The sequence below is a fragment of the Salmo trutta genome, chromosome 16, assembly GCF_901001165.1.
Source record: "Salmo trutta chromosome 16, fSalTru1.1, whole genome shotgun sequence".
Classification (NCBI taxonomy): domain Eukaryota; kingdom Metazoa; phylum Chordata; class Actinopteri; order Salmoniformes; family Salmonidae; genus Salmo; species Salmo trutta.
In genome coordinates, this window is record NC_042972.1 from 19,093,052 (window position 1) to 19,114,803 (window position 21,752).

General features: G+C 48.4%; 1 protein-coding gene across 1 annotated transcript in view; it reads left to right on the plus strand.

Annotated features, from left to right (window-relative positions):
• The window catches only part of LOC115151179 (protein bassoon), a 221,791-nt gene extending 200,590 nt beyond the window's left edge, over window positions 1-21,201 (plus strand). Inside the window, exons 6-13 of the mRNA XM_029695189.1 lie at window positions 1,580-8,026; window positions 9,624-11,742; window positions 12,118-13,058; window positions 13,228-13,345; window positions 14,038-14,193; window positions 14,623-14,678; window positions 14,798-14,930; window positions 17,721-21,201. Coding sequence (XP_029551049.1) covers window positions 1,580-8,026; window positions 9,624-11,742; window positions 12,118-13,058; window positions 13,228-13,345; window positions 14,038-14,193; window positions 14,623-14,663 — 9,822 coding nt within the window. The 3' untranslated portion in view covers window positions 14,664-14,678; window positions 14,798-14,930; window positions 17,721-21,201. The remainder of the gene's footprint in view (window positions 1-1,579; window positions 8,027-9,623; window positions 11,743-12,117; window positions 13,059-13,227; window positions 13,346-14,037; window positions 14,194-14,622; window positions 14,679-14,797; window positions 14,931-17,720) is intronic.
• The last annotated feature ends 551 nt before the right edge of the window (window positions 21,202-21,752 follow it).

The following is a 21,752-nucleotide window of genomic DNA, read 5'->3' on the forward strand; positions in this document are numbered from 1 at the left end:
AACTGAGTCAGGTTTGTAGGCCTCCTTGCTCACACACGCTTTTTCAGTTCTGCACACAAATCTTCTATAGGATTGAGGTCAGGGCTTTGTGATGGCCACGCTAATACCTTGACTTTGTTGTCCTTAAGCCATTTTGCCACAACTTTGGAAGTATGCTTCTGGTCATTGTCCATTTGGAAGACCCATTTGTGACCAAGCTTTAACTTCCTGACTGATGTCTTGAGATGTTGCTTAAATGTGTCCACATAATTTTCCTTCCTCATGATGCCATCTATTTTGTGAAGTGCACCAGTCCCTCCTGCAGCAAAGCAACCCCACAACATGATGCTGCCACCCCCGTGCTTCACGGTTGGGATGGTGTTCTTCGGCTTGCAAGCCTCCCCCTTTTTCCTCCAAACATAACGATGGTCATTATGGCCAAACAGTGCTATTTTTGTTTCATCAGACCAGAGAACATTTCTCCAAAAAGTACGATCTTTGTCCCCATGTGCAGTTGCAAACTGTAGTCTGACTTTTTTATGGCGGTTTTGGAGCAGTGGGTTCTTCCTTGCTGAGCGGCCTTTCAGGCTATGTTGAAATAGGACTCGTTTTACTGTGGATATAGATACTTTTGTACCTGTTTCCTCCAGCATCTTCACAAGATCCTTTGCTGCTGTTCTGGGATTGATTTGCACTTTCGCACCAAAGTACGTTCATCTCTAGGAGACAGAACGCGTCTCCTTCCTGAGTGGTATGACGGCTGCGTGGTCCCATGGTGTTTATACTTGCGTGCTATTGTTTGTACAGATGAATGTGGTACCTTCAGGCGTTTGGAAATTGCTCGCAAGGATGAACCATACTTGTGGAGGTCTACAATTTGTGGAGGTCTTGGCTGATTTCTTTTGATTTTCCTATGATGTCAAGCAAAGAGGCACTGAGTTTGAAGGTAGGCCTTGAAATACATCCACAGGTACACCTCCAATTGACTCAAATGGTGTCAATTAGCCTATCAGAGGCTTCTAAAGCCATGACATAATTTTCTGGAATTTTCCAAGCTGTTTAAAGGCACAGTCAACTTAGTGTATGTAAACTTCTGACCCACTGGAATTGTGATACAGTGAATTATAAATGAAATAATCTGTCTGTAAACAATTGTTGGAAGAGTTACTTGTGTCATGCACAAAGTAGATGTCCTAACCGACTTGCCAAAACTATAGTTTGTTTACAAGAAATTTGTGGAGTTGTTGAAAAACGAGTTTTAATGACTCCAACCTAAGTGCATGTAAACTTCCGACTTCAACTGTATTTGCCTGTGCTTTGATGACTGAATTATTTACAATATAATTATTCTCATGTCTTGCCAGAATAGTAATACAGCCTGTAGAAACTCCAGTGCTTTTATTCTAACCCCTATCATCTGTGAAACAAATGCCCATAAAAGTAACTCTGCCGATGAGTTAGGTGAAACGATAGGAAAGAAAGGGTGCACTGTTGCCTGTAATAGACTTTTTGCTACAGAAATGAATTAAGTCAGGGGGCAACAGGACTGATGCTAATACTGGCCTCTGACTTGTCTCTCTTTTTTCTCTCTTTCCTTTAGGATTCCAACAAGTCCAGCACACAGAGCCTCAGTGACACGGGATACTCCTCAGATGGGATCTCCGGCTCCGTGGGCGAGATCACAGGCCATATCCGTGAAGATCCGGGGTTAAAGCTGAGTGAACGTAGCCTCTCCAGCCCCTCTGAGATCACTAAGCTAGAGAGCTCCATGCGGCCACTGCTAGAGTCCAAGTCCAAGACCGCTACAGACCAGGGCGGGGAGAACAACTCTGACGGGGAGGTGTCGGACGATCTCAGCTCCAAGCTGCGCCACGACTATGTGGAGGACAGCAGCGAGAGTGGTTTGTCCCCCTTACCGCCCAGGCAGAAGAAGTCCCATAAAGAAATGACAGATGAGGAGTTCATGAGGAGGCAGATCATGGAAATGAGCGCTGACGAGGATGAGGAGGAAGAGGAGGAGGAAGGATACGGCTACCAGAAAACTAAAAACAAAAAGGATTTGGGGAAGGAGAAACGACGCAGCCTCACCCACCATTCCAGTAGTTTTGAGGAGGACACCAAGGGGGTAGATGGCGAAGACGATGAAGGTATGATGGCTTCCCAAGGAGGCCTGCGGCGGTTTAAGACCATTGAGCTGAACAACTCAGAGCATGACCTCAGAGAGCCAGAGCTGGAGATGGAGAGTCTGACTGGATCACCAGAGGAGCGGTCGAGGGGGGAGTATTCATCCACCCTCCCTGCCACAACTCCCAGTTACACATCTGGCACGTCCCCTACCTCCGTGTCCTCCATGGAGGATGACAGTGACAGCAGCCCCAGCCGCAGGCAGAGACTGGAGGAAGCCAAGCAGCAGAGGAAGGCTCGCCACCGCTCCCACGGCCCACTCCTGCCCACCATCGAGGACTCATCCGAGGAAGACGAGCTGAGAGAGGAAGAGGAGCTTCTGAGAGAGCAGGAGAAGATGAGAGATCTGGACCTGCAGAGGATCCGCAGTACAGCCAGGAAAACCAAGAGGGACAAAGAGGAGCTAAGGGCCCAGCGACGTCGAGAGAGATCCAAGACTCCCCCCAGCAACCTCTCGCCCATCGAGGATGCATCCCCGACAGAGGAGTTGAGACAGGCAGCAGAGATGGAGGAGCTCCACAGATCCTCCTGCTCCGAGTATTCCCCTTCCATGGACTCAGAGGCAGAGGGCTTTGAAATGATGGGCTCCAAGCTCTACAAGTCAGGAAGCCACCACAACCTACCCACCTTCATGTCTCTCTACTCCCCCACTGAAAAACATACTGCCACTTCACCGTTGGACAAGACACTGAAAAGTGCAGAGGAGGTGTATGAAGAAATTATGAGGAAAGCAGAGATGCTGCAGCAGCAGCAGAGACAGCCAGAAAGGCCAGGCCAACAACAAGGAAGTCGGCAAAGGCAACCGGTTGGGGCACCTCAGCCTAGCAGCAAACAACATCTAGGCACTGAAGCACCTCTAACCCCTGGCTCCAGCCCCACACAAATCTCTGCACCTGTTTCCTTCTCCTCAAACGACACACGTGGGGCTGGAAAAGGGGTCCCACCAGGAATCAGTGTGACACAGCATCTATCGAAAGAAACCCAAGACCGGATGAGGACGCAGACTACCAAAATAGGGGGTGTTATCCCCCCAGTGGCTGGAAGACCAGGTCCTCAGGGACCAGCACAGGGGGCGCCTCCTCCTGACTCTGGAGCGCCCTCCATCGCATCCTCCCTCTTCTCCTATTTCAAAGGCCCCAGTCCTCCTGTTTCCCCTTCCCCCTCTCCCTCACAGAGTCCCACTCATTCCCTGTCCCTACGACCTACAGGGCCTGGGGTGTCCCCACAACATTCTCAGCCTGGCGCTGGTGGCGCCACCTCCCCAGTACCACCGCAACAACATGGAGCCCAGATGCCTCGAAGAACAGCATCGCCACGCCTTGCAAGACAACAGTCCTCCTCCGACTCACCAGTAATGGGGATAACGCTGGGCACTGAGACCACCACCAGTCCTGCCAGGCCTCTGACTGTAAACTCCTCCACTTCTCCCCTGTCCTCGCCAACACAGGCTATCCATCAACCCATGTATCAGCAATATATTCCTTCAACAAGCTCTCCAACGTCCCCACAAATGCATCTATCTCAACAATCCCAACAACATGGTTTACAGAGGCCCCAAAATGCAGAGAGGGTTAATATTGGTTTAAGCATGACAATGACAACCACAGCTACCACATACAGTCGTGGGTCAATATCAATGGAAAATATCTCCCTATGTAGGATCTCCAATGTCCCAGGTACCTCTAGGGTCGTAGAGCAGGGCCAAATGCAAATGCGTCCGACTGGACCTGCATCTGTAGTGGACCTGAGAGCACCAATGAAGGCCGCCCCAATCATCATGACAGACCAGGGCATGGATCTAACATCTCTGGCAACTGATACAAGAAGGTATTCCCTCGATGCTGAACAACACCCCAACCATCACAAATCGGTGCAGCCACTGAATGCTGCCGTGAACCTGAATGCACAAGAGCAGCCACACGTTTCGGCGTCCACTCCAACAACAGTTAGTGTCACCGTGGCAGCCTCCATGTTTATATCTCAGCCGAAGGGGCATCCAGTGATTTACGGAGATCCCCTGCAGAACCGTATGGATCTGGGGCAAGGCGTTGGGTCAGCAATGTGTCTAACACAAACTAAGCCACCCATTACTGACCCGTCCATTCCTAAGATTGATGCGTGTCTGGAGGACCTGGGCATCCAGCAGCAGCAGCTCCAGATGCAGCAGCAGAAGCTCCTACAGCAACAACAGCTCCTCGAGCAGCAGCTCCAGCAGCACCAGCAGTCTTCCTTTGCTCGCTATAACCTAGCGAACCAGGTCCAGCCGCTGTTGCTGAAGAAAGACCTGGTGGTTAGCCAGACGAGCAGTGGCAGTGCCCAGCCTGTGGTCAGTGTGATTCCTAGAGTATCTCCCATGCCGTCCCAGCCAGCGTCTATAGTTCTACCTCCCTCTAACAATCATCATGACTATGGTCAGAGTGGGCTTGCCTTGGAGTTGAAGAACAAGCCCACAGTTATCAACCTGTCCACGGGAAAGCCCCATGTCATGATGGTCCAACTGGAAGATAGCAATGCCTCTCAGATGGCCACTGTGACTCAGCTGGTCAAAGAGCCTCCTCTTCCTCCCCAGGTCCTGGATCTCACTGGTGGACAGATACAGAAACCAGAGAACCAAGTGGCTTGTTGTGACGTTGTTTACAAGCTACCCTTTGCTGGTAGCTGTGCAGGTAACTTAACTCAGAAAAATTCTACCACTGAATCTTCCCAAGTCACTCTTCCTGCACCACACTACAGTGTAGGCCAACAGCAGCAGAAACAACAGCCACAACAACAGCAACAACAACCACCACCTGGTAATAATGGCTACCAGACAGCAAGCATGCAAGGAGCACCAGAGGAGCGTAAACCGATGCAGGGAGTCCCTCTATACCCTATACCCCCTGGAGGCAGGCTTCAACCTTCCATGTCTGACACCAACCTGTCTAATACAGGTCTTCAGTACTATCAGAGGACTGACTCTGGGGACCTGGCAGTGGATCTGAGCACCATGAATCAGGCCTATGAAGGAGGATATCTTGGCATGGGTGCACAATACGGATCCTACACAGACTTACGTCATCAAGGAGATGCTGCAGGTCCTCCCTTGCCCCTGCGAAGGTACGGCTCCATGTCCAACATCAACCAAGACTACGGCTATGGTCAGGCAGGTTTACCGGACGCCAACCTGGCACAGTATAGTGCCACCACTGCCAGGGAGATCAGCCGAATGTGTGCAGCTCTGAACTCTATGGACCAGTTCGGTCAACGGTACAGCAACCCTGAGATGATGCAGTATGGTTCTGGAAGTGGAGCAGGGCCTGCAGCCAGGCTCAACCTACAGCAAAGCTTAGCATCAATCCGAGCCAACCTACTCTATGGCCCTGATGGGAGGCCCACTGCACACGGCCAAGCCCTAACCAATCTGATCAATGCCAGACAAGCAAGCATACGGGCCTTATATCCATCTGCAATGAGAGGAGCTGACGGTATGACATATTCCACCATCAACACCCCAATAGCCTCTACCTTGCCAATAACCACCCAGCCCTCCTCTGTTCTGCAACCCATGCCACAAGGAATATACCGACCTTACCCTGCAGGCGTGACCGCTGTACCACTGGCAAGCCTCACCAGGTTGCCTCATATGACCCCAAAGATGCCTCTGTCCACACAGGGACATTATGGTTACCCTCCTCCCAACCAGTTCCCTACAACGGCTGGTGTTCCTGGAAGTGTGCCTGCCATGAGCACCTCCACCCAAGAAGCTCCTGTCTACCTTGGGAAGCCTTCTGCAGCCGTCTCTGTGCACACGGCTGCAACCTTACCACTGGCCCAGCCAATTTCTCATATGGGTGGACAAACTACTGCAATGCCAATTCAGTCTGCAGTAGTCCCTGCAAACCAACAGACCCCCCAAATTCAAATACAAGCACAGAATGTTACGACGCACCCCCATACTCAAACTCATATGCAAGTCCAAATGCAGCAACAAATGCAGCAACAAATACAGCAACAAATACAGCAACAAATGCAACAACAAATAGAAACTCAAGCTTCATTTCAAACCCAGTCCCAGCCTATAACTCAGCCTGATCCACAGGCTCTAGTGCAGCCCCATCTGCAGACCACTCGCCAGACTGCTTCTACTGCAGCAGCCAGCACCACCATCGCCACTTCGGTTGACCCAGAGCTGGAAAAGATAGAGGAGCGTTTGAGACAGCAACAGGAGCAGATGCTGCAGATGGAACGAGAGCGTGTGGAGCTGGAGAAACTTCGGCAGATGCGCCTGCATGAGGAACTGGAGCGAGACCGCATGGAGCTCCAGAGGCACAGGGAGAAAGAACAAATGCTGGTGCAGCGCGAGATTCAGGAGCTGCACACCATCAAACAGCATGTCCTGCATCAGCAACAATCAGAGAGGGAGACCCAGCTGGTCATGCAGAGGGAACAGCTAGCCCAGCAGAGGATGCAACTGGACCAGATCCAGTCGCTGCAGCAGCAGCTCCAGCAGCAGTTGGAGGAGCAGAAGAGGCAGAAGACTGCAGTAGTGGCGGCATCGGCCGCAGCAGCCGAGGCAGCCGCTGCATCCGCAGCAGCATCTGCTGCAGCCACTTCCACTCAAGGTGCCATACAAGGGGTAGTAGTCGGAGGAATAACCCCTCAAGGTGCCATACAAGGGGTAGTAGTTGGAGGAGGAACCCCTCAAGGTGCCATACAAGGGGTAGTAGTCGGAGGAGGAGGAGGAGGAACTCCTCAAGGTTTCATCATCTGTGACCAGAGTGGTAGGGTGATTCAACAGGACGGCCAAAGTGTACAGTTCTGGCAACCCCACATGGAAGGGCAGGGGGTCCAAGCAGTGGTAACCCCAAGGCCCATACCAAGCTCTGCCTCTGAGATGTCCTTGAGAAACAGTGAGAATCAGTTGGGGTCCAGGATCATGAAGAAGCAAAACTCTATGCCTCGTCTTAGGGATGGATCAGAGGAGGAGCTGGTGAGGAGGATTGCAGATAGCTGCGTGCAGACGGACGATGAAGAGGGTGAGGACAGGTACATGAACCGCAGGGGCAGGAGAACCAGACGGATCGCCGACTGCAGCGTCCAGACAGACGACGAGGATCAGGCAGCTTGGGAGCAACCGGTTAGGCGCAGGAGATCGCGCTTATCCAAACATTCAGACTCTAGCAGCGAGGTCAAATCCGATGGAACCGCCAAAGTGTCCTCCTCTAGCATAGCCATTCAGACCAACAACGACTCCTCATGCCAGACTGAGGCTGACCAGTTGGGCAGGATCTCACCTGCAATCCACATCACTGCGGCTGAAACAAATAAGGTGGAGCTGCTTCACTACATCTCTGCCCCAGAGAGGACTCATAAGGGTGAGAGCTTGGCATGTCAGACAGAACCGGAGGCCCAGTCTCAGGGGGTGGTGGCCCCTCAGCTCAGCGTCCCCACCACCATCAGCCCATATTCCACCTCTATGCAGATGGTGGGCTCCACCCCACCTCCTCCCCAAGGGGTGGCTAAGTTCGAAAGGAGGAAACCCGACCCTCTGGATATCAACTACCAAAGCCAGCAGCAGAACGAGTCCCCATCTCGCCATCCCCCCAAGTCTCCCCAGGTGCTGTACTCCCCTGTGTCCCCGCTGTCGCCCCATCGGATGCTGGAAACCACCTTCGCCTCCCAGGAGAAGCTCAACAAGGCGCACGTCACGCCCCAACAGAAAGCTTTCACTGCAGAGTCTCCTCAGCGTCACCAGAGCCTCCCCAGACCTATCAAGAGTGTGCAGCGCTCCATGTCGGACCCCAAACCCCTCAGTCCCACCTCAGAAGACCCTGCCAAGAACAGGTTCTCCCCTTACCATCAGCAGGCCCTCTCCAACAGTCAGGTATTTAATGAGTTACATTATTACTGTTTCTATTTCACTTCAATAACTTTCACATTAACAAACAGTAAATCATAATCTGACCTGATATGAAGAGAGTGTGATACTGAATAGACTAGATAGTCTTGTGTGAGAGCACAGATGCATCACACAGGGTTTGGCATCAAAGGACGCAACAGAATGTTCTCAGGAGAGCAGCTGTCCATGTTAGGCACCAGGCAAGCTTCCCCTCTACTCCATTATACCATCCTCTCTTTTTCTCACTCCATAGCTTTCTCTGATATCCCTTTCTTTTTTCTCCTTTGCCTTTTCAGTCTGCTTTTTCTCTCCGTCTCTCTCTCTCTCACACATACGCGCACGTACACGTACACACATGCACGCGCACACACACACCCCATTCCTCTCTTTCTCCTTTATTCTTTCCCTGCTATATCTGGCAAAGCCCTTAGAAATGCCAGGGGGAGACATAATGTGGAGGCATCCTGGTACAGCCCTGCTGTCTTCCGGCATGTTAGCAGCTGGTCAAAGTAAAGTCAGATCCTTCTGTACTCAGTGTGAGGGCTGTCCGATGAACAGGAATAGGAATCATAAGAGGATTTTTACATATATCTCTTGTTTTATTTGTGCTGGCCATACATCAATATTTGAATATAATGGCATTCTCACGGATACTTAATACATTCACTATGGGTCTACACAACTCCTAAACTGTAAGTAGAAAGAAGAAATCTAGCCATGTTTGAATGTTTATCATTGCTCTTAGTTTGTTGTTGGCATACGTTTTGAGATAAGTGATCAGGATGAAGGACATTTTAGTTTTTTTTATGATAACGTGTTATGATTAGAATCTTCTAATGCTCTAAAAATGATTCATATTAGTTATTTATGCTGAGAATTGCGCCCAAGTTGCCCATTCTCTCTCACTTGGACATCATTCTTCATGGTTGTAGCACTCATCTTTTGCAGAGTACATTTTAATAACAAACATATTATTTATGACGAAAGTATTGTTGAATGGACCCAAACAAATCTAAACATATAATGTATACATTTTACCTTAAATTTACTGCAGTGAGCTAAGTCGGGGTCACACAGAGTGTTCTTGGTAGTCTTAAACAAATCTACTAAAGCGAAAGTATACACCTCACACATGGTAATAGGCTTAAAGTAAAGAAGACATCTGTACCATGTCAGATATAGAGAAATGTATTCCATTTTGAGTTTACATCCCAAAATTACACTTTATATACATCACAGCAGACTGAAATATAACAAACTGTTTTTTAAAATAATGTTTATTAATTATGAAATTATGACAAATATTAATAACATTCCATGCATGAGGCCACTAGGTCATTTTATTGCAGGAATATGCTACATTGATGCTAAATTAGTCTATAACATTGCCATTTTCTGAATTAAGCTATAGAAATTAAAGTATCAAGGTATAATGATTAGAATAGGGGAATCGAGGTATAATGATTAGAATAGGGGACTGGACTAGTCTTCTTTAGTGCAGTTAGTCTGATTTCCATGCAGGCATTCTGTTCAATGTTATGTGAGTGTTATCCTGATGGTGTTTCTCTGCCTCTCTCTCCAGATGGCCACCCTGCAGCAGCAGCAGAACTCTCTGATGAGAAAGGTGAAGAGGACCCTGCCCAGCCCGCCTCCAGAGGAGAGCCCTCTCCCCATCGTCACCCCAGCCATGTCCCACATGTACAGCAGCTCTCCGGGGATGCAGCCCCAGAGGGTGCTGCCCAGGCCCGCCCAGGGGGTCACCAAGGCCGGCCTGCTGAGCGAGCTGAAGGCCGTGGAGCAAGAGTCCACCAAGCTCCGCAAGCAGCAGCAGGAGCTAGAGGAGGAGGAGAAGGAGATTGACGCCAAGCTGCGGTACCTGGAACTGGGCATCCATCAGCGCAAGGAGACCCTGGTGAAGGAGAGGGAGAGGAGGGAGCTGGCCTACATGCGCTGCATGGGTGACGCCCGCGACTACATGTCAGACACCGAGCTCAATAACCTGAGGATGGTGGCGGCCACGGGAACATTCGACGGTAATGGTCTGCTGACGAGGCCCAGCACGGCGCCGCTGAGCCAGTTCCCCAACGACCTCGGCCCAGCCTCCCAGTACCCGCCCACCTCCTCCTACATGGCCTATCAGTACCCACAGAGCCAGCCCACGCCCACACAGCAGCCAACCGCTGCTTACCAACAGATCGGTTTCCAGCCCCCTCAATACCCTACAGCCTCCCAGCCCCAGCCAGGCACCTTCCAGCCCCACCCACCCCAAGGCCCAGGCTACCAGACCCAGCCAAGCTACCCAGCCCACGGGGGCTACGGCCAGCCTTCCTACCCGACAGACGTGGGCATGCAGCAGCATTGCCACCAGGGTTTCCAGCCTCCCAACCCCTCTATCCCGGGCCAGAACCTCCCCTACCCAGGCCAGAGCCCATATTCTGGCCAGGGCATGTCCTTCCAGCCACAGGCTGAGATCCTCACGGTCCACCAGAGGCCTCATCAGACCTCCCTGGCTGACCTGGAACAGAAGTTGCCCACCAACTACGAGGTGATCAGTAACTCTGCTGTGTCGGTGGCCACATCAGCTCCAGACACCGGCTTTGGCTCAGTCTATACCTCCAACACCATGCCCAATGCCTATGGGCAGTACCGCCCCCCGGAGCCAGTCCTGACCCACGGTGTGGACAGCCCCACATCGGCCTACGCTGCAGACGGCCTCTACACCGCAAACCTGGAGCAGAACATCCCCAGGAACTACGTCATGATCGACGACATCAGCGAGCTGACCAAAGAGAACACATGCTCGTCTGTTGACGTTCTGGGACATCCTGTTGCAGGACGCTATGGTGAGAATGGCCCTGTGCGCCAAACTGGCTACGGCAATGAGCCTGTGGACCCGTACATTTCTGCAGGCACAACAGGCTACCACCAGCAGGGCTCTGTGGACCCCCGGATCAGCACCACTGTAGGTGGTGGGGGATCTTCTTATTACTATGATGACTATAATAAACTCCCCAGCACAACACGCCCAGGGGGCCCGGGGACCCAGAAACACCCATCCAAGAACCTGGCTCCCGCCGTTGTCTCCTCCGGTAAGCGCAGCAAGCACAGAAAGCAGGGCATGGAGCAGAAGATCTCCAAGTTCTCCCCCATCGAGGAGGCGCGGGATGTGGAGTCAGACCTGGCCTCTTATACCATGACCACCTCCACCGGCGGCAGCTGCACCGTGGTGTCTCGGTCCGGGGTGAAGAAGAGCGGCTACGACCAGCGGAAGTACTATGGTGGCCACCCGGGAAGCCGGGAAGCACTGGAAGAGGAGGACCGGATGTACGGCTCGGGGTGGTCCCGGTCTACTGGCTACGGCATGGACAAGATCTCCTCCAGGGACTCCTCCAGGAGCAAGTCCTACGAGAGAGAAGCCATGGAGCGGTCTCAGAGAGGCGGTGGCGGACGGCCTGGACTGCGCACCCATAACTCAGAGGAGGAGAGCCCCCTCAGCCCCGTGGGGAAGCCTGTGGGGGTCGGACGAGGTGGCACAGGGGTACCAGTGGACCCCCATGACGTGAGGAACCAGTACGGGTCCAGCCACTCCCTGCCGGATGTCCAGGAACACCACATGAAGGACCTGCCCAGGAGCCACGTGTACAAGCCAGATGACCCGTATCTCGTAGACGATCAGCACGCTGCTGTGTCGGACAGTGAAGGTAACTGGTGCTGAATGCCACCAACTGCCTGACCTCCTCTGTCTGCTGGAAAGAGTCTGCATGCGAAGATTCTTCAGAGTAGCATGATGGCTTCTTCTGTTGTGTGACTGTGAATGTTGTGCCCAATGCATGAAACCTCATATGCCTGTTTTCTTTTTTTCGTTTTGCCTGCTGAAACATTTTTATTTTTTGTGATTTTGCTGTTTTTTGTTTGACTTTGAAAGACTTTCCATGTTTTTGAGACTTTGAGCCCATTTTTTGTCTGTCATCTGCATGGCTTCAGTTCAGACTGTATGTCTCTCTCTCCTCTTTTCCTCTCTACACATCATAAAACAAAAGTAAACTGACTGATGATAATATTTGTTGTTCAAAAAGCCTATCATCTGGGTCAGGAGGAGACGGACTGGTTTGAGAAGCCAAGGGAGGCTCGCTCCAACCGCTCCAGACACCATGGGAGCGCAGGGCACATCTCCACTGGTAGACAACAGACCAGCGCCAACGTGAAGCACACCTACCATGACTATGATGAGCCTCCCGAAGAGCACGACCTGTGGCCTCAGGACGAGTACAACAACCAACCTCGCCACCCCTCGTCCACCTCATCATCCCGCGACCACCGCGGTAACCTTGGCAGCAGCGGCGGCAGCTCGGGGAGGCACTCCTCTTCCCGCCACTCCGGTGAGGAGCCTCGGACGTCCAGCCGCTCCTCCAGAACACACCCCAAAGACCAATCCGCCCGCTCTGAGGGCCGTGGATCCTCCTCCACCCAGAAGAGGGGAGGCTCGGAACCCCGCTTCTCCCGGGATGGCTACCGGGACCGGGACTCTGGAGACTACTCCTCTCGTGACCCGGCCTCCGGCCACCACCGCGAAGGCACCAGTGGCAGGGGTCAGAAGCCGCCAGGCTCGTCCTCCAGGAGACAGGAAGGGGTTCCTTCTGCAGGGGCCAAGCAGGGTCTGGGGCAACAGCCCCAGGGGGGTCCTGGCGGGCAGCAACAACAGCCCCAGGGGGGTCCAGGCGGGCAGCAGCAACAGCCCCTTTCAGGCAGACAGCCTGGGTCCCAAGGGCCAGACGGGGGCCAACCAGCCCAGCAACCTGGCCAGCAGCAGCAACGTACCCAGCAGCAGCAGCAGCCTCCACAGCAGAGCCAGCCTTCCCAGATCATAGCCGGGGGCCCTCAGGCCACTCCAGTCACTGCAGGGCCAGGACCCATGGCAGGACCAGGGCCGGCACAACAGCAGGCTAAACCTGGCCAGACTCCGGCACAAGGCCGGCAGCCAGCCGGACCTACTGCAGGCCAGCCAACAACCACAGCCGTGAGTACACCTGAGATGGGTTTGGAATTTCATGATAAATGAAATTTTGCATCCTGGCAATACTCATGAAATTACTGGGCCTATGTAATTTTCCCCTCTTATTTTTCAGTTCTTGGTGAACAGCTGGACAGTAACAATTTTGTTCCCCACTCTTTCTGTTCTGCAACAGATGACTTCTGCCACACCTGCAGCAGCTATTGGGGGGATGAAACCTGCAGCAACGATTGGGGGGGCAGCAGCAGCAGCACAGCCACCCAAGACAGCTACACCACCCCTCACAGGCATCGGTGAAGCTGACACCTCTCTCGCAGTCTAACACTGCATTAATACTGTCTTTAGACTCTCTCAAACCCAAACAGAGAATGAAATGCCATGCAAAGAGAATGACATGCTACCCAAAGAGAATGACATGCTACCCAAAGAGAATGGCATGCTACCCAAACAATGACATGCTACCCAAACAGACATGACATACTACCCAAACAGAGAATGACATGCTACCCAAACAGAGAATGGCATGCTACCCAAACAGAGAATGACATGCTACCCAAACAGAGAATGGCATGCTACCCAAACAGAGAATGGCATGCTACCCAAACAGAGAATGGCATGCTACCCAAACAGAGAATGGCATGCTACCCAAACAGAGAATGGCATGCTACCCAAACAGAGAATGGCATGCTACCCAAACAGAGAATGGCATGCTACCCAAACAGACATGACATACTACCCAAACAGAAAAGTATATACTACCCAAACAGACATGACAAACTACCCAAACAGAAATGTATATACTACCCAAACAGAAAAGTATATACTACCCAAACAGAAAAGTATATACTACCCAAACAGAAAAGTATATACTACCTAAACAGAAAAGTATATACTACCCAAACAGAAAAGTATATACTACCCAAACAGAAAAGTATATACTACCCAAACAGTGCCATCTGACAGTGCGGTTGTTGTTCCTCTGCAGGCTCTAAAGCAACCCCCCCTGGAGGGATAGGTAGCAGGCCTGGTGGGATCGGCAGTGCAGCGGCAGGCCAGCCCCCAGAGGAGGGTGTCAATGTTCTCACCAATATCCTGGGAGGGGCGGGAGGGGCAGCTGAACAGGCGGGGAAACTGGGAGATGGTAAAGCCCTGAGAACCTGAACACTGGAGCATCCCAAATGGCACCCTATTCCCATATAGGGCACTACCTATGGATCCTGGTCAAAAGAAGTGCACCATATAGGGAATACGGTGCCATTTGGGATGCTTACAGAGTCTGATGTGGAAGGAATTACTGTTTAACAATTACTTGTCTTCTGTATGGTGTGTGTGTGTGTGTGTGTCCTCAGTCGTTGATGTTCTTTCTTAGTGATTGAACATAATACAAAATGGACCCTTTATTTTATATACACCCCTTCTACAGAATATTCTGTGAAAAGGACTAATGTACTAACTTTCTATACTGTACTAAATATGATATTCTGTGAAAAGGACTAATGTCCTAACTTTCTATACTGTACTAAATATTTTTTCCCCCTCACCCCATCTATTCTCTATCTCTTTTACACAGCTATTTCTGGCCTCGGGAAGAAGTTCACTTCATTTTGGTGAACGGATGAAAGGAGGGTAAATGCAATGGATTTCTTTGATTTTTCATAGATGTAAGGTTTAAGTAGTTGCCACTTTGTTTGTTTGTGTGTTGTGGAAGTCCCAGGTGTGAGGGAAAGCTTGTGTTTGTCTTGCAGGGTATGAGGAGTTGCGATGGAGGGGGATTGGAGGCTTGGTACTACAAAAATCTATGAAACTGTTTTTGGCATTTTATACATTTCGCTTTCACAACGAAGTGGAGAAGGAGGAGGAGGGTATCTGAGAGCATCAGTGAGTATCTCATGAAATAAATACATGTCTTTACACATTGGGGTGGTGTGTCTTGTCTTTGGAGAAAAATGTTGACCATATTTGTGATAATCTGAACTTCACTCCACAAAGAAGTGTCTTCCCTTGTACTCTTCATATTTTCATGATGTATATGAGTGTAGATTAAATATTTAAATAGCTTTCATCTTTTTCGAAGTTAAATACTCACCCCTCAAAGTATTAATACTATCATCAATAGTTAAGGTTAAGTTTAATGCAGTTAAGGATACAGAGGTTGCATCTTCAATTGCACCCTGTTCCCTAAATGGTGCGCTAGGTAGGGAATAGGGTGCCATTTGGGCCCCACACTGCGGTGGATGAATGGATGAAGTGTTGTATCAGCTGGATATTTGCATAGATTAACATAGATCCATGTCTGAAGCATGAGTGAACTGATGACTCATTAAGGACTGTGATTGTATATTCTGTCTGATCTGCTGGGGGTATTTTTCTTATTTTTCGATTTTTTTCTCTCTTTAATAGCACTTTTACATTGATTTGGTTCTCTGCTGTGTCAAGTCAGGTAAACAGAAATGACTGTGTCCATGTTCTCCCGCTGTTGGAAAGGTCAGAGGTCAGAGGTCAGAGCCCAGGATAGGTCCAGGAAGTGTACCCTTTCACTCCTCCACACACACGTCCATTATACTGGGTCAGGCACAGAGCACTATTAATTAGCCAATGGAGGGCCTCCCGGGTGGCGTGGTGGTCTAAGGCACTGCATCGCAGTGCTAGCTGTGCCACCAGAGATTCTGGGTTCGAGCCCAGGCTCTATCGCAGCTGGCCGCGACCGGGAGGTTTATGGGGCGACGCACAATTGGCCCAGCGTCGTCCGGGTTAGGGAGGGTTTGGCCGGCAGGGATATCCTTGTCTCGTTGCGCACTAGCGACTCCTGTGGCGGGACGGGCGCAGTGCATGCTGACCAGGTCGCCAGGTGTACGGTGTTTCCTCCAACACATTGGTGCGGCTGGCTTCCGGGTTGGATGTGCGTTGTGTCAAGAAGCAGTGCGGCTAGGTTGGGTTGTGTTTCAGAGGACGAATGGCTCTCGACCTTCGCCTCTCCCAAGTCCGTACGGGAGTTGCAGCGATGAGACAAGACTGTAACTACTACCAATTGGATACCACGAAATTGGGGAGATAGAAGGGGTAAAAAAAAAAATGCAAAAAAATGTGCCTATGGATAAGCAGACTAACCATGGCATTACTGTCCTTTTATGCACCCGCACACACACGCACACACACACACACACACACAAACTGGGGCCCACAGAATGATGACTCATTACACTATAAAAAATCCCTCGTTACATTGTAGAATGGGCTAACACAGAAAGCAGCACAGTAAAATTGTTTTTTAAACACAACAGATTTGAATGCATTTTTATTGGGACCCCATTTAAAACACATGACTATCACATGATGCTATTTGGGCCCTGCTTTCTCCCTATGACCACTACTGTGTCTGTCATTGTGCTAGTGTAGTTATTATAGGGTCTGCCTAGGTTGGGTTGACTCTTGGTGTGATATCATAGGCCATGACGCCGGGTTCCTCACATCTCTAGTGTGTGTGTGAAGGGGGTGAGGGGGTGTGTGTGTGAAGGGGGTGTGTGTGGTAGGGGTGAGAGATCCAGTGATCCAGTGCAGGGATCTAGAGATAAAACATTCTCAGTGCCTCTCTGACCAACAGGTAAACCTACTCAGCCCTGAGGATTACTGACAATCCCAGCAGGGCTCTGATTGGCTGCCACCGCCCTGGTGGAGGGGCTTGGGACAAAGTGACATGTAGGGGGAGTAGTGGAACTGGAAGCACTCACCGTGGCCGTCACAGTTGTGAGGTCTTAGATAGGGGATGTGGTCTGTTTTAATGAGGTGTCGGCTCGTGGTGGATGTGACCTATTACTATACAGTCACAGGAGATATAGTGTTGCTAGTCTGTGATGGGAAGGAGACGAGCAAAACTCAGTAAATAACAATCAAACCTTTCAAATAAGTCGTATTGCAGAGATTGTATTTATAGCTCTATTTTAAAACGCAGAGCTTCCAAAGTGTAGATGCTGCACTACATTGATCTCATATCAATATTACTTTGTTTAAGAAAACATGTATTATTATAGAGAATTTTCACAGAATTCACTGGGATAAGGGTGTGGGATTGGTTCCCATGGTAATTAGTCTGGCACTAGGGTGTTGGCCACTGGGTAACCCTCCAGGGTGCATAATCTCTGGCTGTGGTTTTTTACTTTCTCTCTCTCTCAATATCTCTTTCTTTTTTATCAGTCTCTTTCTATTTCTCTCTCTATCCCTGTCTCTTTCTCCTTTTCTCTCTGTGTGTAAGGAGAGAGATGTGTAAGGAATGAGAATGGAATTGTGTGTGTATGTGTGTCCTTGTGTCTCTGTGTGTAGGTGTGTGTGCACATGTAGGTAGTTATCCTTCAAGCAGTACAGTACTACAGCTCTCATCTTCCCCCTGTAGTTGAAATTATGTCCTGAAATCTTTCAGCACTAAATATGAGACAATAATGCACACATTTTACAGTCTGTCTCTGTGTACTGTATTTTGCCTGTTTGTCATATTATTCAAATGTCTGTGACATATTGGATCCTAATGCAACACATACTGTATAAATTCAGTGTATATTGATCTCGTATGGTTTTAAAATTCCGGTAACTTTCCCAAAATCCCCAGGTTTTCCCAAAATTCAGTAGAAATGATCTCTAGGTGAGAGACACTAAAGTTTGACTTCATGTTTTCAGATGCACCAGCAGAATGCCAACGAGAGCCTACCTCACAGCTCCCGTAGGAGAGTGAATGAGACAGAGAGCAAAGAGAGAAGATACAATCCTGTCTGTCTCTCTGCTTACTGAGAGAAATAACACCTGATCCAGGAACAGAACAGGGAGCCTACACACCGTAGGCTTGGCTTCCGCATCGCTCAGCTCAGAAGGACAACAACGGAGGATGCTGCTTCTTCACCTGAATCTCTGTCATCTTGGAGAGCACACAGATTCATCAGAGTTCTCCCATCACTCGCTGTGGTTCTGTGATTCTAAGACAAGGCCAGATGGGAGCCATTGTAGAAGGAAATGTCACATCTGGTCAAAAGTAGTGCACTATATAGGGAATAGGGTGGCATTTGTAATGCAGACTCTGAGGAGTCCACATCTGACCAGAATCATTCATGACTCCACACTTTTGTGGTCAGAGGGCCTTATAACAATATCACCATTATAACACAATGGAGGAGGGAGATGGATACACAGCTCATAGATTTTACTAGTACCAAAGAGACCTCTTTGCCAACTATGACACTAACTACTACACTGGAGAAGCCAAGACAAACAAACGGCGACAGACAAACAAACAAACAAACAATGCCCTGGTTATGAACCCCTTGAATGGTTGGTTTCTAGGATCTCTACATTCCAGGGAACGATGACTCTTTCTTTGAATGTTTTTATTTCTCCTCCACATGTTGTGATATGTCTACAGAATGCAACATGTACATGTGGACACTGGAATGCACGCACAATAATAATAAAAAAAGAAACCCATATCTTCTTAACACTTTTTCACCACTACGTCCAGAAGAGGGTTCACCAGACATTACTAGACGAGTAGGATAAAGAGAGGAGAAGCTACCAGTGTGGCCACCAATACTGTGTGAGATCCACACAGGAGAGAGGACCAGATGGAACGCAAGCAAGCATAACCATGGCTGTCTTTTAGCCATCACTTGTCAATCCCAGAGCACTTTGGGATTTTTTTTATATATATATATATAAAAAGTATTTTCATCTTGTTTAATTTCTTATCATTTTTGCCTGATATTTTTCTGAAAAGAAGAGCCTTATTCGGTACATATTTTTTACTTGTATACCTCATATGTTTTGAAACGTCCATATCATACCTTTCTTAATTTCGTTTTGCACAACTGTATACTATTGTATGTACATAAATCTATCGAGAACACTGATAATGTAAATTATTAATTTGTGTTTTTATTAATTTATATTCATGTGACTTCTGTTTTTATGTTTTTGTTTGGTAAATCTATTTATATTTTATGGTCTATTGTTTTCTTATTTATTATCTTACATTTTAATTTGCTGGTTGATTTTTAAAAGCAATCGCATGCATAAAATGATTTACAGCACAATGGTGTTAATGTTGTTTAAATTCATGGATGGGAATATCTGAAACATGTTGATAAACATCAGCAATATGTCAGAGAGAGTTGCATAACTACACATACGCACCTAAATCTCTGTTTACACTTACTCATACAGAGACATAAATGCAATCAAGCAAACAGACACACATGTAGGAGTAGCTGGAAGCAATCATCATTTCAAATGTTCTATGCAATGATTCATTTTGAAACTGGAACAGACAAAAAAAAAAGTTGAATACCATAATGACCAATGTTATTCACTAGAATCCAACAAAATTGTGATCTGAAAGACATCAAAAACAGTTATGAACATATTTGTACTTCGCTAATTGTATTTATGGATCTGAATATTTAACTATTGAATCTAGACTTTTATTTTTGTGGCATGTTTTATAGTACCCCATTACTCCCCATATGGGGGGACTTGTTGCCAAAGGGTTGACTGTGTAGACTGTCAGTCATGAATGTCCACCATCTTATTGCTTGAAGCATGATTTGCTTAGCTTTGTCCGGCTGTTTGTATGCTCTCATTCAGTCCTGGTGTGTGTGGCTTGACCAGGGCCCAACTGTGCCATGGCGTGTTCAGCTGTCCAGTCCGTGCTGCTATACAAACCTGTGATGCGGTTGGTCAGAAATTCTCATTGTAAAATGTCAGTCAGTGTGCGCATCGGCAGTCAGTGTATCACCTGAAGGGTGGAGGATTCATTTCAGGTATCTGATTGGTTGATCACTGTCCAACAAATAGAATGGTTCCTTATGTCTCACTGCATTAGGAATGGCATCATGTAGTAATAGATGATGAGGGAAACAACTTGATGTGCTTTGAAGCCACTAAAAGTTGCATACAAAGAACAACATTTCAAGGTATCATTAGTAGTTGGAGGAACAAATGGGAGAAATCCTAATCTCCACTTAGTCATGCATTGCATTTTAAGTTGAAGTTAGGATTCGCCCTTAAATGAACAGTCTGGAACTCGTCGCAAACTTTAGAACTCAATCAGTGGACCACTGAACCTTCCATATCCAAGGCTAGTCTAGAGGGTACCACAGTACTGTCAATCAGGTCAGAGAAACTCAACATTCTGCTGAGCCCAAGTCAATCATTCATCCAATCAGGGTATGTTATAATTAAAGCACAAGTCTGACTGGTATGTAAAGACAGAAATATGACACCAATGGGATATGTGTTATAGATTTCAAGGAGAGGTAAAACAAATGTGTTATCTCACGGTAATAATATAAATGAGATTCTGCAGGGTGAATCCAAAGAGGGACCTTGGTATAGATAGCTGCATGCTCACCATCTTTATGGAGACATTGTGGTCGATAAGAGAAGCATGAGACCAGACAGCCTTCACTGACTGTAGCCGTCCAAATGGACAGACAGACAGACAGACACACAAACACACATTCTCACTGTAAATACAGATGGATTCTTCTGTACAGCATTTGAGTTCATAGTTCATAGTACGGTCGTCTTGTGCATTCCCACACCGTACTTGCTGCCAACTTTTGTGCTTTTGTGTATAAAATAATATTTATTATGATTAAATATCATGATTATGAATATAATTATGAAATATGCATAGTGTATCTGGCTGGCTCGTATTGACTTTTGGCAACATTGGAATAAACTTGTATTCAGATACATATTCGGTCTGTGTAGAGTTTCTATACATATTGTGTTTGTAAAACAAGGAGAAATACCTCCATGGTAAAAGTTTATCCAGGCATTCTATTATAATTCTATCGGGAGGTTTCAAAGTTGATGAGAAATGATCCGTTTTTTAAAAAGAGATTGAAATAAGAGGAAAAAGCTAATTGAAAATGCAACAACAAAAAAATCCAGAAAAAGTCTAACTCAAGTCATTCACTGTTGTAAGTGCAATGGGCGAAACGTCAGTTGTGTATCCATTGTGAAACCTTGTGTTCTATTCAGTGTATTCCTGTAAACAGATAGAGTAACATTTTGGTGCATCATGTCATGTAATGTGATTAATGAAAATATTGACCCTGCGATTTCTTTCCAATCAGGAAAAATAATAAAGAGAAAATCAAAAATCTCTCTCGTATTTATTTGTCATCCACTGTACTGTATTTCCTTGCTCTCTGCCTGCCTGACTGACAGCCTGACTGACTGTGTGAGGACAGGTGCTGGGAGACGAGAAGCAAGTACAGGGAGTGAACATTTAATAAACAACGGTCAAGAAACAAACAAGGGCAGCGTCTGGACAGGGCAAAAAACACAACGACAATAATGCTGACACAGGGAACAAACTGAGGAACAGATAGATATAGAAGGGGCAATCAACAAAGTGAAGGAGTCCAGGTGAGTCCAATGAGCTCTGATGCACGTAATTATGGTGACAGGTGTGCGTAATGATGGGCAGCCTGGTGCCCTTGAGCGCCAGAGAGGGAGCAGGCGTGACAGCCTGACTGCCTGAACAACTGCCTGCCAGACTGACTGCCTGACTGATTGCCTGACTGACTGCGGGAACGACTGACTGCCTGAACAACTGTCTGCCTGAACAACTGTCTGACTTCCTGAATGACTCCCTGAATGACTGCCTGCCTGACTGAAATGGTTGCCAACAACAACCACTCACTGTTCACC